The 16,739-nt window shown below is 36.5% G+C and overlaps 1 protein-coding gene and 1 pseudogene across 1 annotated transcript; both read right to left on the bottom strand.

The window, feature by feature from the left end:
* Positions 1-804: 804 nt before the first annotated feature.
* LOC141835385 (histone-lysine N-methyltransferase ATXR6-like) lies at positions 805-5,511 on the bottom strand. Its single transcript, XM_074722838.1, has 6 exons — positions 5,169-5,511; positions 5,010-5,090; positions 1,549-1,772; positions 1,370-1,470; positions 1,064-1,276; positions 805-964 (listed from the first exon to the last, which is right to left on the bottom strand). Exons 1-6 carry the CDS (start codon positions 5,491-5,493, stop codon positions 805-807), a joined length of 1,104 nt encoding a protein of 367 aa, XP_074578939.1. The 5' UTR covers positions 5,494-5,511.
* Positions 5,512-9,704: 4,193 nt separating this feature from the next.
* Positions 9,705-14,129, bottom strand: LOC141834382 (uncharacterized; annotated as a pseudogene).
* Positions 14,130-16,739: the final 2,610 nt, after the last annotated feature.

The raw sequence follows: 16,739 nt of genomic DNA, 5'->3' as shown, positions 1-16,739 counted from the left end.
ATATAATAATATAAAATGCTATGATATCTTTGGGCAAATAACTCCAAAAGGGCTTCTCCTGTTGAAATCGAAAACCAACCTAGCAAGAGCTCTACTTAAATCTCACTATCGGAGTTCACACGTATGAATAATCTATAACTATAAAATATATATAGAATATTAATATCATATTTTTCATTATCTTTAATAAAAAAAATAAAATCTGTCACCCTAACAATCCCATATAATTAATTCCACCATATATAAAGAAGTAAATCGAGAAACTATAATTGATCATGACGAAAAAAAATATTATCTCAATTTCATCGAGATTCAAATTCTTACCCTTCTTCTATAACTCTATTCCATCATAACTAACTTACTAACTTAGTTATGTCCCAAAGGTATATTTCTCATTATCAGTATTATACATGTAAACACTAATATGATAAATAAATGCTTGTCACAGCACAAATTTATGACACACCGTTCGATTTTAAAATTAAGATTAAATCCAGATCGTAAATTGAATGAGTGATTTACTTTAAGGTTTAGAGTTGTACTCTGTTAAATTAATGAAATTTATACAAAGTGAGGGAAAAAGAGAGCCTTTGTATACCGTAACCTTAAAACAATTCCAACTATCATGTTGATATTGTTTACATAAAAAAAAAGAGAGTAAAAACTGGTCAAAGATACTATCCTGTTGATCAACAAGTTGCAAATTGGAAACCTTGGTTTGTTTTGTGTGCAAAAAACTGATCCTGCCATACCACATTCTCAAAGAAAAGGTTAGAATAATCAAGTGAGGGAGGTTATCAGATGTTAAACAAAATTGTGAGTAGGGTACTCTTTCTCGTATCCATTGTAATCATAATATAGCCGTTCTCCACGATATATATCACGACAAGTAACTAGCAAGACCCTGCACTCACCGTCTACGTTATACCTTGCACACTTAACGTTCTGTTTCTTCCGGCCATCCCTGCAGAAAATCAAATGTTGTAGATGCCAATCTAGGATCTGAAAAGTAGTAATGAGGATTGGACTCGAAAGGCAAAATGGAACAAAGGCGTGAACTCACCGAGAGTGGTTGTTAATACCACTAATGAAACGAGAAATATTTCCGCGGTTATCAGGACAGATCACTAAACTATGTGAAGGGTCTCTAGCTAGAAGAAGGGTCATGATACTATCGCAGTCATCGTGTTCCCGGTTTTTCAAATAGTCCACATCACCTGTATACTCAGCTATAAGTGTCATGTCCTTTATAAAGCCATCAGCCTGAACAGTAAACCTGCATTAATCAGAACTATTTTATTTCAGTTTCCAACTTTCGGACAGCGATTAAACTGAAACTAAGATTGTGCCATTTTATCAAGAAAATTACCCTTCAATTGGATCAAAAACTACCAAGAGAGGAGGGCATTCCCCTCTTTTATACATTGCTTTGCAAAGCTCCAGTGCCTCTTTATCTCTCCTTGGAAGGATCTTTAAAAGAATAAATACTGTCTGAAATATATCTAGGGCAAAAGACCTTTTTTCGGCAAGAGGAAAAGGGTTTCATACCTGCATGCCACCAATTTCTAAATTTGCTTGGTTGCAAGATCTATCAGCCATTGTAGGTAAATAATTCAAGTCATTGCTGAATTCCATGTTCATTGCTGTTAATGCAGTGGCAAGAGAACCCATTTGTTGAAGTTGCCGAGCATGATCTTCTGTAGGATTAAATGGTAATAATCTTCTTCTCTTCTTGGACATTACTATGGAACGTCTCTTGCGCTTCTTCCTATCTTCAAAAGATCAGTTTCACAACATCATTGTGGTAGACGATATAAAAGACGCAACAAATTTTTGATACACAGGTTCAAGCTTGATCGCTACTGAACAGGAATTTACGAACTCAAGCAAGTATACTTTGCAAACACTTGATATAGCTGAGATAGCAATAAGGACAATTACTTAAAATACAAAGATAGAATCATATCCCTTATCAGCTGTCAGCAAAATAAGTCAAGTATCTCATCCTAAAGTTTAAATTGCTTGAATGTGCTCATATATCTAACATCTAATGCTGGGATTTTAACAGACTGAAGAGTCTTAACAAGTGAATTCTCTAGGTTCTCTTGCTAAAGATGACTCACACTCAGATCTTTCAAATATTTTATGAAGAAAGATATCATGACATAGGATGCTTTGGCGTGCATGAGTAGATGGGAAAGAGTATCTCTTTGGATTCCCAGTTATCTCAGAATGAGTAGATGGGAAAGAGTATATCTTTGGATTCCCTGTTATCTCTCATTGAGGTGAAATTTTGTCCATTAGAGACTAATCCCATATTTAACAGAGAAAAGATACACTATGCTAAGTTTAGTCCTCACTTCACACTTGCACCAATGCGAATTGTACACAGACCCTTGTTCAAGATGTGGTCCCAATATCATCCTTACACCCCTAGATTTCCATTTCTAGTTTTCATGACTTGTCAACATGTAAAAACAAGTTTTATATGTGCACTGATACATTTGACTTACATAATTCTACCAATCTGTATTTTTTTCTATTGTAAACGTAGGAATGGGTATAGATAGAATCTAAACACTAACCTAAGCATATTCAATAACAAATGCAGTTTGTCTAAGATCAAATACACGTAATTTAATATTCATACACAGCAGTTAGCTATTACAAATATTAGTAGTTCACCACAACCAGTAACACTATATTTGAACAAGCACCCTATAGCCACCCTATTTTCATGGAAGAATGTGTTCCCATTGAATTATAGCAGTTTTTCTTGACTTGAAAAACTTGGTTCCGAAAATTTTGGTAGAAAACCAACCTGATTTGACTTGAGTTCATCCCAAGTATTCACATATCTTTGCACTAACTTCAAACAAAATATTTAATACCAAGTTAAGGAAATAGAATTAATACATCTCCAATTCATTTTAACTTTTTACATGGAACCAAAGTCAACGTTACTCATATGCTCTTCTTTTTACCACAATATGGATAATACACCGCCTCCCCTTCGTTAATCTAATTCTTGTCCTACAAAATCACCATCAATAAAAGCTGTGTTTAATCATTATCATCATATATTACTAGCTCACCTTGGCCCTATGTTCACCTTCTTACTTGCATAATTTTTGGAATTCATCCAAGAATCAATCACCTTACATCAACATAAATAGCATATTAAAATGAACAATGACTCCTCTACTTTTAGTTCTCTTCTACTTTTGCTTATACTTCTCTATTAGTTTGTCTCCACTATGTAACTATTCGCATGCCTTTGCAAAATGTCTCTATGATGTTTGGCACACACAACAGAGCTAGAGCTATTGTGGCTCCTTTGTAATCCCTTTGGTAACACTCCATCCACGTACTCCTCTGACCCATGCCAATCATTCTCCCACCCACCTCAACTATATCTAAACCCTAAAATTGATTGTGATTGACTCAATGTCACACACAACTATTACTCATCCCCGTGAAGTGCTCATAATCACCACTCTAATAGAAAGTTGTGGCATCTCCTTCCTTAGCACTTACCAATCTTGCCCCTCGTTTGCTGTAACCTATTCAACAGCAAAGGAAACCATTATCTTCCAATGCAATAGTCAATCCCAAATTTACCTCTTAACCATCTAGGTCACAAAGATACCCACTTACCTTCCTCTTTCTGAATCTTTGGCTACAATATTGTCTCAACTAGTCCATGTTGCCTTAATGGCCTCATATTTACTACAATCGCCTATGTTTCCCTTTCTTGTAACTAATTAGTTCGTTACACTCCATAAGTAATTACTTTGTTACAGTTTCATATGAATCTTCATGTTACCTGTCCCCTCTAATCAGGCAGTGAAACTTCAAATCTATGTTTCCTCTTCCCAAAATCCATTTCTCTCTTACAATTTATTTTACTCTTTATCCCATCTAGCACCTCTTTATTATGCATTTCCCAACGAGCAATCTTGATATCCCTAACCATCCATTTGGTATATGCACTTCTCAGTTGTGGCCACCACTACTCCTTGTCCTTAAATACAATACAAGTAGCTCATTGAGCATGCCAATGACATTCCAACAATACAATCATTACCACTGACTCCACACAACTAGCAGACACTCTTTCTACATAGCTCATCCATCACATTGTGAAACGTCTTTAGCAAATTCCACCGCAGCAAATCCAGAGCAACTCCAGCATAAATGCATCTAGTTGAAATTGGCATCAACTTGAACAATCAGAAAATTATCAATAAAGGGAAGCATGATATTTATTGTGCTACTAGTCAACATGACCTTCTTTATTAAGCATTTCTTACCGGCACACCACTACAATTTGCAGCCATCATAGTTGTCAGTCACAACTCTCCTCATCTGTACATGATGTTGCTAGCAAACAACCATATTGCTGTCCCATTAACATATATTAATACAACACACCTCTACCTCCATTGTGCCAACATCCACCCATGGACAGTCTATGCTCTCCAACAATGAGTTTGAAGGGGATTATTAACAATATTGACCCTTTAGCATGACTAGCACTATATGGGAACTGACAATAATATATTTTGAGTTGCAGATAATCAGATACAATCATCAATTACATTGTAACTATCATTATAGATGTATTAATATACTTTTATGCTACTTCCAACAGCATCTAATAGAAATCGAGGAAATACAATCAATATTTCTCCAATGCCTTTAAAACTTAAATTGATTTAGGTATTGATTCTCAATTTGTTTGCGTTGACGCTATACTATCCTGGTAAACCATCATTGCAGGGACTCTCTGACGTCCATAAATTAAGAGCCACTCCACCGGAACTCCAATAAATTAAGTGCAAACATCCACGGAAATTAAATATAGATAGATAGAGGAAGGCGCACACAAGGAAGTTTATCATACAATCATTCTCATGATTACACGGTGAAAACAATAGATAAGAAAAATAACAGTGACACGTCCTCATTGAGAATGAAACAATCAGCTTGATAAATAAGATAATCACCTGGGGAGGGGCAACCTTTCTCGTCCGTCGCCATTTGAATCCTAAAGAAATCAATAATCTTTGTCTGCATCATCGGAAACCCTGACATCGAAAAATAGAAAACGAATCAATATCCTCATTCCGTTCATCCTCGAATCCGTAACAGATACGTCGATATACTTTCAAACGATCTTTCTCCTACGCAGCTAGGGCAGAACCAAGGCCCGGACGGAACTCTAACGACGATCGGCCGGAGGCAGTAGAGGTGGTACCCGCGGTCGCAGCGATCGCACAGGAGCATTTCCTCCTCTCGGTCACCGGACCGGCACTCCTGGCAACGGAGGTCCACGTAGTACTCGCCGGTGATGGGGGTGGCGGGCAAGGCCACCCGCATTATCTCCTCCATCGAACGGAACTTCCTCGGTGGGGACGGGGAAAGCGCCGCCGTGACGCAGCAGTCGGACGGCGTGTTTTCAGCCGCGGAGCAGGATGAGGGCGGGGCCATGGAGGGAGGACGCGGCGGCGGACGATGGACCCGTTGGAATCAGGCGGAGCACCGAATGGAAAGGAGCGTGGAAGGGCATCCGTTGGATTCGAAGGCGGACGAAAAAGGAAGGAGGAATATGGAGAGAAGGGAGATGTGAGGGAATGGTGGCGAGTGCTACGCCATTGCTATTGCTAGCGGGAGTTTGGGAGGCGGCGCACGATAAGGTCGCATGGGTACGCGTTGTCTTATTATAGTCTAACGTGCGCCTCGTTGGCTCCGCTTGTATCCCGAGCCATCACTCCCTATTTTGATTATTTCAATTTGAAATACGAAACGTTGTGATTGTAATGACTCTTCTTCGAAAGTAAATAATTAAGTTGGATAAAGATTTTACTGGAATTATTCATTTTTATTATTTTGAATATTTTTTAAGTGCGAAGTATAAATTAAATTGTTTTTATTCGAATGTACATAAATCAGCTGTGTAAACGAAGGTTTAATTGTATTTATTTTTTTTACCCGTCCGACGCTCTTCCAGAAGGTTCTAAAATTGTAGTATTTACCAGTTTAGCAATTCAATTAATAAAAAAATCTTAATTTATTACTCATACAAAATATTAATGTAATTAAATCCATATGATTAATAAAAATAAAATACTAATTCCATTGATGGTAAATTAAATAAAATTATATATATATATATATATATATATATATATATATATATATATATATAATGATAAAACATGCATGCATTCATGTTTGAAATGTATTCAACTATTTACAACTTTGTAAGAATTATCCTTCAAAGTACATTATGGAAATAATATAAATTTTAGTTTGAAAATGTGCTTGAGTACTTAGACACTGTACAGTGTGGCCTTTGAATAATGTTTGATCCATAATTAGGAATAAACAAATTCAAACAATATTGAAACTTAGATATTGCTCTAATGTAATGTGCTATGTACCAAATCAAATATAAATACTTAGATATTGTGACCTTTGATTTGTATCATATCAATCCAGCTACAAGCGATAAAAAGACACTATTGATCGAGGAACTACGTTTATCCCCCGTGATATTGGAAATTATAACTTGGTCAAGCATTATAATTTTCTTAAAATAATAATAATAATAATAATAATAATAATAATAATTGATCCCGTTAAATTGTCAAATGTAAATGTTCGTAGTAGGCTTAAAATAAATTGTTTAGCAAGTAGGAATGCAGTGTTTAAATCACTAATTTGATGGAAAACACAAGACACTATAAAGAATGATATTAAATCAATAAAGTTAAATATTTATTTATTTTCTTTACTTAAATCTATGTCTACTGCGGAATGCACAAAAGCTAGCTAGGACTTAACTTTTCAATATGATCAACAAATTCATCAGGGCCAGTGTTGCAGTTATAGCTACAAAATATTTATCATATATAGAACTGATGTGTTAGTTACAACAGATAAAACTATTGTTCAGTCCTTCAACTTTCAAGTTTATTTATGCAATTGTAGTTACTGTTGAACAAAAACGTTTCTTCACATTATATCCATTCAGATATTCTCGACAAACACTACTTCTGCCTTAACTTTCCCCCCGTTAATTAGATAGAAAATTCTCGCTCATTGTCGTAACTGTAATGCTCTGCCTCTGCTCCATTTTTTAATTCACCTTCAGTTCCAAGCTAATCAGTTCAGTTAGGATCAAATAGCTGTCGTAAACGAGACAGAAGGTTCTCAGGTTCTCTCCAAAGCTGCTGAAGACAAAGCTGGTCAAGAGGCACTGGCAAATGTCATTGTCGAGCTACACACTAATTAATTCCCTAACAGAGACTCAAATCAATAGGGAGCCAGTGTCTGTCACATGACTGGGCGATGGATAACATTTTGGAAAGATTAAAAAGGTGCTTTAGTCTCTTCTGCAAAGAAAGAAGGTAATTAAAACACGAATTTAATTTACTATTCATGCAAATACATAGACGATGCTGGTCTTCTCCGGGGAACGTGAAAGAGATGGAGCAGGTGTCCAGGAACCTCGATTTGCCCGACACCGAGCCGGGTTCATACACGCAACCGCCGAACCGGAGCCGCCTTGCTTGCTACGGTCGGCTTTCCAGATAAACGGCCTCCGTTCCATAACGATATGTGTCTCGATTAGAGAATTATTAAAATTTTATAATAATAATAATAACTATGTCGTTAATCACTCCACCAATTTGGTAGTGGGCAAGATTGACCAAAAGTTGGTGGCTGTGTAAAATAAAGGCAGACGATCAAATAAAAATCTATCCCTGCCGACACGAGTCAATGACTCCACATGTACCCCGCGATCTATGGCTGGACTTGATGACTCTCACATATTCTTTCTCCTTTCCTGGTTATATAAATGTAAGCGATGGTAGCGTGTCCTCCAGCCAATTACCAATGCGTTTGGTTGGTAATAGTACGATGGCGACCATTCTCCCTGATTCCGTCGCGGTTTTGAGCATGCTCATGGTGTTGCTCACCGCTCACTGCGTTGCTTCCTCCCTTACTAATTACTACACGCCGACGCCAGTTGCTAAGCCGCCTTCTCCACCTCCTCTCCGCCACCTCGTGCCCCCGCCGGAGCACCCCTACCGCAAAACACCACCCCCGCCAGCTCATGCATCGCAACCTCCACTCTACCCTCGCCCCCCTCCAACGACCGGCGCGCCTCCTCCGCACCACCACCGCCGCCACCACCACCACTACCATCACCACCAGGCGCCTAAGCCGACCCCACCGGTTGGCGCGGGGCACCACCCGCCCCACTACCATTCCTCTCCGGCACCGCCGCCGAGCCACGCTCATCAGCCCCCTTACGGACAACTCCCTCCTCTACCACCGTTGCACAAGTCCCCGCCGACTGCTCCGACTCTGCCGCCGCAGCCGGTGCACGGAGTGCCTTTGCCGCCGCCAGTTAACTACAACAAGCCTCCTCCTCCGCCAGCTCATAACAGATACCCGCCGTTGCGGCCACCGAGTCACCAACCGACTCCGCTGCCGCCGCCGCCATACAAGTCCATCCCTGAGCACGGTACTCCGCCGCCGCTCCGTTACCATCAATCTTCACCACCACCACCACCACCGTACTAGAACTATCTGGTCTTCGTAATGCTAGTGCACTTGTTTGATGTTGGGTCAGCAAGTAGTGTTCGATCTAATCTAGCTAGTTACGAATAAGTGAGGATCGTGTTTGAAACCTTTAAATTTCTAAGGAATGTGACTGGTTAATGCTTGTACCGAGTTATGTTTGCTTGGCTACTTTTTAAATCTTCCAAGTTCAATCTTCGGTCTTTGACGTCTTCAGATTTACTTACGAAAACAAGCCTTTTTCTTCAGGAGATTAAGATTATACATTGATTTAGCAACGAGTTTTCTTTTTTAAAAAAAGGTACCACTCTTCACTACCCGCTTTACTAATGTATATTATACAATGGCAATAGAATCCAGAGTATCGGAATGAGATGATGTTTCGGGGGGGAAATTACAAAAAAAAATAAAGAACGGGAAGAATGCTTTCTCAAAAGGGTGATATACGAACTCCCAAAAGGAAGACAAGTTAGACCAATTCAAATGCATCAGATGAGGTTCAGGATTGGCAAAACAAGTTAGTTTGAAATGAAAAATTCTTCATCAATTTCCACAAGTCTCACTCACATCCTATAGTTTTTTGAAAAATACTCCAAATGAAGAGCCAGAAACCGGAAAAATGTGCAATTTCTATCATACCTTTCTTCACCAAATTTGAACCATACTGAATTGGGTTGCATCAGCGAACAAATCTATTATCTGCAGGGTCAAATGATGGGCATGCGTGAGTCATTGAAACATCTCCTAGTATAGTTAATAGTTAAAACGAAAGAATAAAGTTCAAAAATCGAACGGGAGAAGGAATCTGGGAGTCACAGCTAATTATTGATGCAGCATGAAGGGCATTATTATTTAGCATACCATCCAGAGTAGTTGATACCCGCCTCCACAAAGCTCATATAACAGACCTGCTGAATTGGTAGTAGATTGTCATATAAGAACAGAGATCGAATCCTTAAAAGAATAATTCTTTGGAGAATTAAATCCCTTCCACCTGAAGAGGTCATTTGATCATCGTGATTTACTCTCTTTAAATCGGTGTGGGACTGATATTGAAAGGCGTCTGAAGTGAACGTCTTCACCTTTTGCCACACAAGAGTAGTTGATACCACCACTTTTATGAATGTTTGCTCAACAACTGCAAGAGAACGAAGTTAACAGAAAAGCAGAATCCACACAGGCCAAAATGAAATTAGATATACCAAGTCAACAACATGACAACCAAAAACAGAACACAGTAACCGATCAAGTTATATCTTGGACTGTTTCTCTTCAATAAAACTAAACCAAATAAACTACCTTGGATGGACGGGCTGTGTCAGTGGTTGGTACAAATCTATTCTAAGTGCAAAGGATGGGTAATGGAGGACGGACTAACAGGAACCTTGCACAAACCCAGTCCGACTCGCATCAAAATCTCCATGAAATAGCTCCAATTTGCTAAACTTACGAACACACTGCTAAGATTTTAAATTCTAATCCATATATATCCAAACAATAGCATGTCTGTCAACAAGTAACATTGTTTGCACATTTAGAACTTAAAACTTTGCTTTTCTGCATACATTGCTGAAATCCAGAAAGATGAATAACTAAAAACTAAAACTATAGGATGCTATCTATTTTGTCAAATACAAGTAATGCGGACACAGAAATACATAATGGCACAGACATTTCTTTGGTGCATCTTATTTCTGTTTATATTTAAGCCTCAACTACTTCGTCAAATGCTAACCTCAACCCGAATAATACCATTACAAGGAACTTTGTGGATTAGTCGGCAAAAGAATCGTCTTCTAGAGTTCTTCTTTCAAACGGTCTGAAATAAGAGTCTCCAATGTACAAAACCTGAAAACAAAAATGATTTCTTAATAGCAAATTTGCAATGCAATTGTAGCTGGAATCTCACGGAGGATGTCTGTAAGGGAAAATTTAGTTGGGATATGATGCTAGCATGCCAAACCATACCTCCACCTGAGTCTTCAATTTGGAGGTTACATATATGGTGTAATTCACCAAATAATGAGTCTGCAGTTGCTGCTTCTGCCTAAAATATCTCCCATAGCCTTGAGTTTAAAAAACCATGTCTTCTCTCTATTAAGGTATCTCCAGCATTGTCGTATGCTTGTATGTCAATCAACGTGAAGTGATCTAAGTTGTTGAATGGTCTCCTTCTCAATCAATACCTTTGGCATTTTGAATGTCTCAAACACTTCACTCTTTTATATGATGAAGTATGCATATGCCTTCTAAGAATAGCATCTATCAACATGAGCGTGCACATTGCTTCACCATTTTATGGAACTTGAGAAACCTCAAATAATCTAAGTAATATAAAATTTCCTTGATGTGATGTTTTATTTTCCTAAAATTGATATTTTTCTGCTATCAAAACACACAATGTACACAAAATTTCAACTCTAGTATGTTGCGTTCATAACAAAGCCTTTTTAGCTCAATTCAGTTCATGAAAACTTTTCACTTGCCTTACCAAGTTGCATATGCCATAACTGGGTTACATCTGTGTTAGACAAGGACGAGGTTGATATTGCAACATAACTACTAACTGTAGTATGATAGTACTATCTAGAAAACATTGCTTGTCAACATTCCTTCTTTCCTTCATGAATACACAAACCTAGAGAACTCTATCTGGATCAGTATACATAAGTCCTCTTGCATCTACTACATTTAAAGAGAGCAAATTTCTCTTCAAGTAGGAAACATGCTGCATCCAAGGTCATCTATACACAACATCTTAGCAAATTTGATTAAAAAGATGTAATTTGATCTGCAAGCACTCTTAATTCTGGTCGTTTGCTTCTTCATTTATGTTTATGCATCAAAACCAAGGCTTCATCCAAATTCATCTTACCATAAGGCAAATTTGATGTTGTGGTTGAGAAGTGAAACATCATTTCAGCAATTATGTGACTCTGATGCCAACTCAATTGATCCAATTATCCAAACTACACATACTCAAATACTACTACAGTAAAACAGATCATGAACACAAAGAATGAAGATAACAAAAATACAAAGATTTACATGGAAACCAACCCCAAGTAAAGAAAACCACTTGAGTGAGAATTTAATATGAATGTGAATGAAACAACAAAAAGGGACACAATACTTGCACTTAAAGATGACGATGATGATTCCTCTACAAAGAGGAAGACACACAACAATGTCCTTAGAATCTTACTATCCCTTCATTCTAATAATCTCAATAGGATTTCTATGTTATTATCTGACATTAACTATGATTGGCCAACCAACTTGTAGTCAAAAAAACCTTTTTGACTGCTGTAGTCTAACGAACTCTCATTATTCTAAATCGCAACCTACTTTGGTCTAATCTGATTGACCATTCAGGGGCTAGTAGAAAGGTCTCAAATGCCTTGACTACACCAATAGGGAGTTGAAGTGCCAAACATGAAGATGAACAAGATTAACAATAAAGTAGTTCACTTCTCAAAACACCTTGACCACATGCACTTTTGTATGCCATAAATTTGTGCGATCTAGACGGTCATTGTACACTTACCAAAAACCAGCTGATTAGAGTCAATATTTGAGTAGGTCAGACATGTTTGTACTTACCATTAGTCAACATGCATATCAAAGAATCCAAAGCATGAATGCATGATAGTTGATGATCAAATGGTCTTATATTTTACAAGCTCAATGATGCATCCTAAGTACTTAGCGATTTTCAACTTTTTCTAGTGCTAGCTAATTTATGCTAAACCTATCACTTCATGAAATTAATGGCATTCCAAGGACATTGATCCTTTTTTCATTACTATGGCATTTTAATTATCACCGGAGGAATCTCACATGTTCTATCTTTTGGATGATTACTTCCATCATGAATGATTTTTACAATTCTTTCTCCAATACTAGAGAGTACAAAATATTCCACAAAAATAATGTTATCATTGTAAAGAAGATAGGTGACGGGAACAAGTTTATAAGATCCAAATGCAAGCTTCTAGAATTGAGCAATTATTCAATGTAGCTTACCTTTGACAATTGTTTTCATGAACAATGTCTAAGAAAGTTGCAGAATAAGATAAACAGCCAATGAGTTGGGTAAGGAAAATCAATTTGCATAACATTAGAAATTAGAGCGGCTCAGTCACTAGCCAAAAGACTAGCTGGTTATCCTTTGATCTGCCAAACCTTTTCATCTCAACCTCCTCCTAGAATACTTTTTGAGATACTTATCTGGTATTGATATATCATCCTTTTGTAGCAGCTCAGTTTTTTCCAGGACACCTCTCCGGCAAATTGATGGATACAATACAGAGAGACATTCTTTCTTCCTCTCGCAATTGGAAGCAATGCAATCCATATCATGGTCTTCACCGTGGATCTTAACAACTTTACTAGAACTGCTTCCTTGATCCTCTATCAAAGAAATATCAGCCTGACCATCTATAAGATCATCATCCATCAACTTCTTGTCCTTGGAACATGAATTGTCATTTGATCCCTGACAAAACTCAGTTGTGGCTGTCACGACCTCGGAGAACTTATCCTCCGAGCATTTATCAACTGTTTTGCAAAATTTTTGACCGCCTAAATTTCCAGCCCTGCCAATTCGATCACCATGATTCGCACACAATTGCAGACCTAGAGATGCACCACCTGAGCTCCTGGAGAACCTCCTTGAACCATTGATGGCCAGATGAAGCTGGAGAGCTATTTCTTCATCGGTACACGAAGCCGCATCTGTATTCCGCTCAGGAGTTTCCTGCTTGGTCACGGAAACAACATCAGATGCATAACTCGCCCTCTCGGTGGCACCTTTATCTGCAGCTATCTTCTCGATACCATCCTCCCTAAACCTAGCGGTTGTAGCGACGTTTTCCGCCACAAAGCTTGATTCCGTCGCCACCGTCCCCTGACAGATCCTGCTCTCCAGGACAAAGCTCCTTCCGAAACGTTTAGGAATCGCGCAGCAATCGATGCAGGTGAACGATCCTGGCTTGAGGCGCCAAGGATCGACGGATCGGTGCTCAAGATCGCCGCATCGGCGATGAACTTTGCAGGAACAGCGGGGGCAGGAAAGGCAGCGTTCAGCCTCGGCGACGGGGGAGAAGCAGTAGGAGCAGACGGCAGCAGATTTGACGCTGGCGAGACAGACACCGCAAAGGAGGAGGACTCGCCACTGGGATCGGAGATGTACGAGGCGATCTCCTCCCTCCTCGTCGGAGGGGAAGCGACGGCCACAGCTATGGCAGAAAAAGAAGTCCGGAGCTTGCTGAGTCTTGTTCGGGGGACGGAGGGAGCAGGAGATTGCGGAGGAGGCAGCGACGCCGTTTTGGGGGAACAAACGAGGGGAATTAGAACAAGGACGGTCGAGGCCGTGAGCTCTCTTCTCGCCTCTTCCTCTTCCTCTTCCTCTTCCTCTTCCTTCAACCATGACTGGTATCTTCTTCTTCCCTGCTTCTGGGACGAACAACGCTGCAGGAATAAAACGTAGGCATTTCTCTTCTCTCGGTCTTCTTTGTCTTCAGCCGTTTCCCTGTTCGTCGTTAAGAATTAGGGTAAAATATTCCAGTACAGTTGCAAAAATAATACATGTGATAATTGAGATTTGGCAACAAAGGTTCTTGATGAATCAAAATATCGATTTTGTTGGGCCTATGAAAGTTGGATTGATGGGCCGTCAATTATGAGCATTTTCGAATATAAATTTTTATGAAGTCACAGGATTAATCAATTTTAATAACTGAATATCTGGTACTATATATATATATATATCGATTTTGTTAATATTAAAGAAGCATAAAATAATTGTGTTATTAATCATATTTATTTTTGAAAATAATATTTTTACATTAATTATAATTCTTTCTTCCACTATATTAATTGGGCAGTTATGGCTAATAAAAATTGTGTATAAGGTTAACTAATAAAAATCATAAATAAATTATTAAACTAAATTAACTCACTAAGGTTTTTATTCATAAATAATAAATATAAATAAAGCTGGTTAACTTATCTTCTTCGTCAATAAATTTTTTATCGAATTTAAAAATAAATAAAGAATTTTATAATAATCTTGAATTTAATGACCTCTAAATAAATTAAAAAATGAAGCTCCGACTCAAAATAAATAAATAAACTTGAATAAATAATTCCAGCTTAATCGATTTTAAACGTAACTTAATTATCTTATTTATATTTATCTTGGCTTATGTATAGTTCTAGCTGCTACCAATTTAAGAGAATTAAAGGTTAAGTCATACTTTTAAAGGTCATTTCTTTAATTTTGGACATTTCTTTTATTGAAATTTCACCTTTCGTTTATTCCAATGATATAAACACCTATAACTCGAAAGATTGGGCAGAGAAATGAAATGACAGTGACATTAGGTAGTTAATAATTTTGCAAATGAGTTATATTTAGGTGATATTACTTACTTTTAAGATAATCTATTGTTAAATTGAATTCATAATTTGATGATATTTCTTCTCGTGTGCTGTTTTTAAGTACCAATTTATGGGAATTATCTTATTGATATAGTGTGAAAATATTTTAGAATAAATATACAGAAAAGCTATAGGGCAAAAAAACATTTAAGTTTACTATTCAATGATGTACAATCATCTAAATATTTTTTTAATACTTTTGTGTACTATTAAATATTATTATTATTTTCCGTCTAATTTCTTAATCGATCAAACGTATTATAACATCTACGAAACTGTAACTGCTATAATACATATTTAATATGTTAAAAAATAAATTACGTTATAATAAGTACGATTTCGTAGTTAGTACAATATATACTTAATATATTTAAAATATATATTCTAGTAATTATGATTTTGTAGTTGCTACAACATGGATTCAATTTTGTTCATCTACTATTCACATGATAATAGTTACGAAATCATAACTATTTTAATGTAGATTTAACATACTCATCTAATATTTATTTATAGCAATTACGAAATTATAACTATTATAATATGAATATTTTTGAATAAGTTAAATATACATTATAATAATTACAATATAAATATTTTTAACATGTGCTCATTTAACATTCACGTTGTAGTAGTTACAAAAATGTAGCTGCTATAATATGTGCAATAATTACGATTTTATAACTGTTATAATATATGGAAATGCTTAATTTTGTAACTGTATAATGTATTTGATGATTTAAAAATTAAGATTTAAAGGTGAAGAATATTGGAATAATTGTACATAATTGAATTCTAAAATAAAAAGCTCTTTAATAAAAAAAATCAAAGTAGAACGTTGTTTGATGATTTTAAAATAAAGGAATACTCTCTAACTTTTGACAAAAATATAAATGTTGTTGCAATCATAAATATTGATATTTGAATAGATGAATTTTTAAAATAACTAAACGAAAAGACATAAATAAATAAATTAAATAATTAGTTTTTGTTAAAATATACAACTTTAAATTCACTTTTTGCCCTGAATTAATTAAGAAGCAAATTGCTAAATTACAGTTTGTTTCATAATTAAAATAATATTAAATGCTAAGTGCATCTGAAAAATTAAAGATATAATTAAACACTTCATTTTGTCTTTTTAAGATTAATTTTATTTTAGGACAGGATCCAAATCCAATAAAAAAAAATACATCAACCATTTCCTGTGAAAGGGGGACAAATAACAAATAGCAGAATTTCATTCCCCTTCTTTCTTTTTTTTTTCGTTTTTCATTTGTCACAAAAAAACACTGGCTTTCTTTACGGTAAATAACTTAATTGCCATGTTTTCTTTTTTTTTCTCTCTCTATTTTTTGTTTACTTTCTCAATTAATTAAGAGTTAAATTGTTTTAATTTATTTCAAATTTCATGTCAACACTTATCCATCCTTTCAAATAAATAATTTTTAAAAAAATTTCTCCTGTATCAATTCGTCTCTTCGTATCAAACAAACTTATGTATTCACTCCGGCCTACTAATTAGTTTATAAAGGCCTAATGCAACTACTTATATCTAGGGCATCTTCAAAAATAATCCTTCATAATTTGGTTGCGTGGAGCTAGCGACTTTTGATAAAGGACCAAATCCGCTACTTAAAAATAGATGGTCGGTGCGACTTATATATGACCACCATGTGGAACTCATGTCCATTTATTTT

This window comes from Curcuma longa, chromosome 9, assembly GCF_044706935.1.
Source record: "Curcuma longa cultivar G26 ecotype Majalengka, Jawa Barat chromosome 9, ITB_CL_G26_1.1, whole genome shotgun sequence".
In the NCBI taxonomy this organism is placed as follows: domain Eukaryota; kingdom Viridiplantae; phylum Streptophyta; class Magnoliopsida; order Zingiberales; family Zingiberaceae; genus Curcuma; species Curcuma longa.
This window is presented reverse-complemented; position numbering and strand designations above follow the sequence as displayed.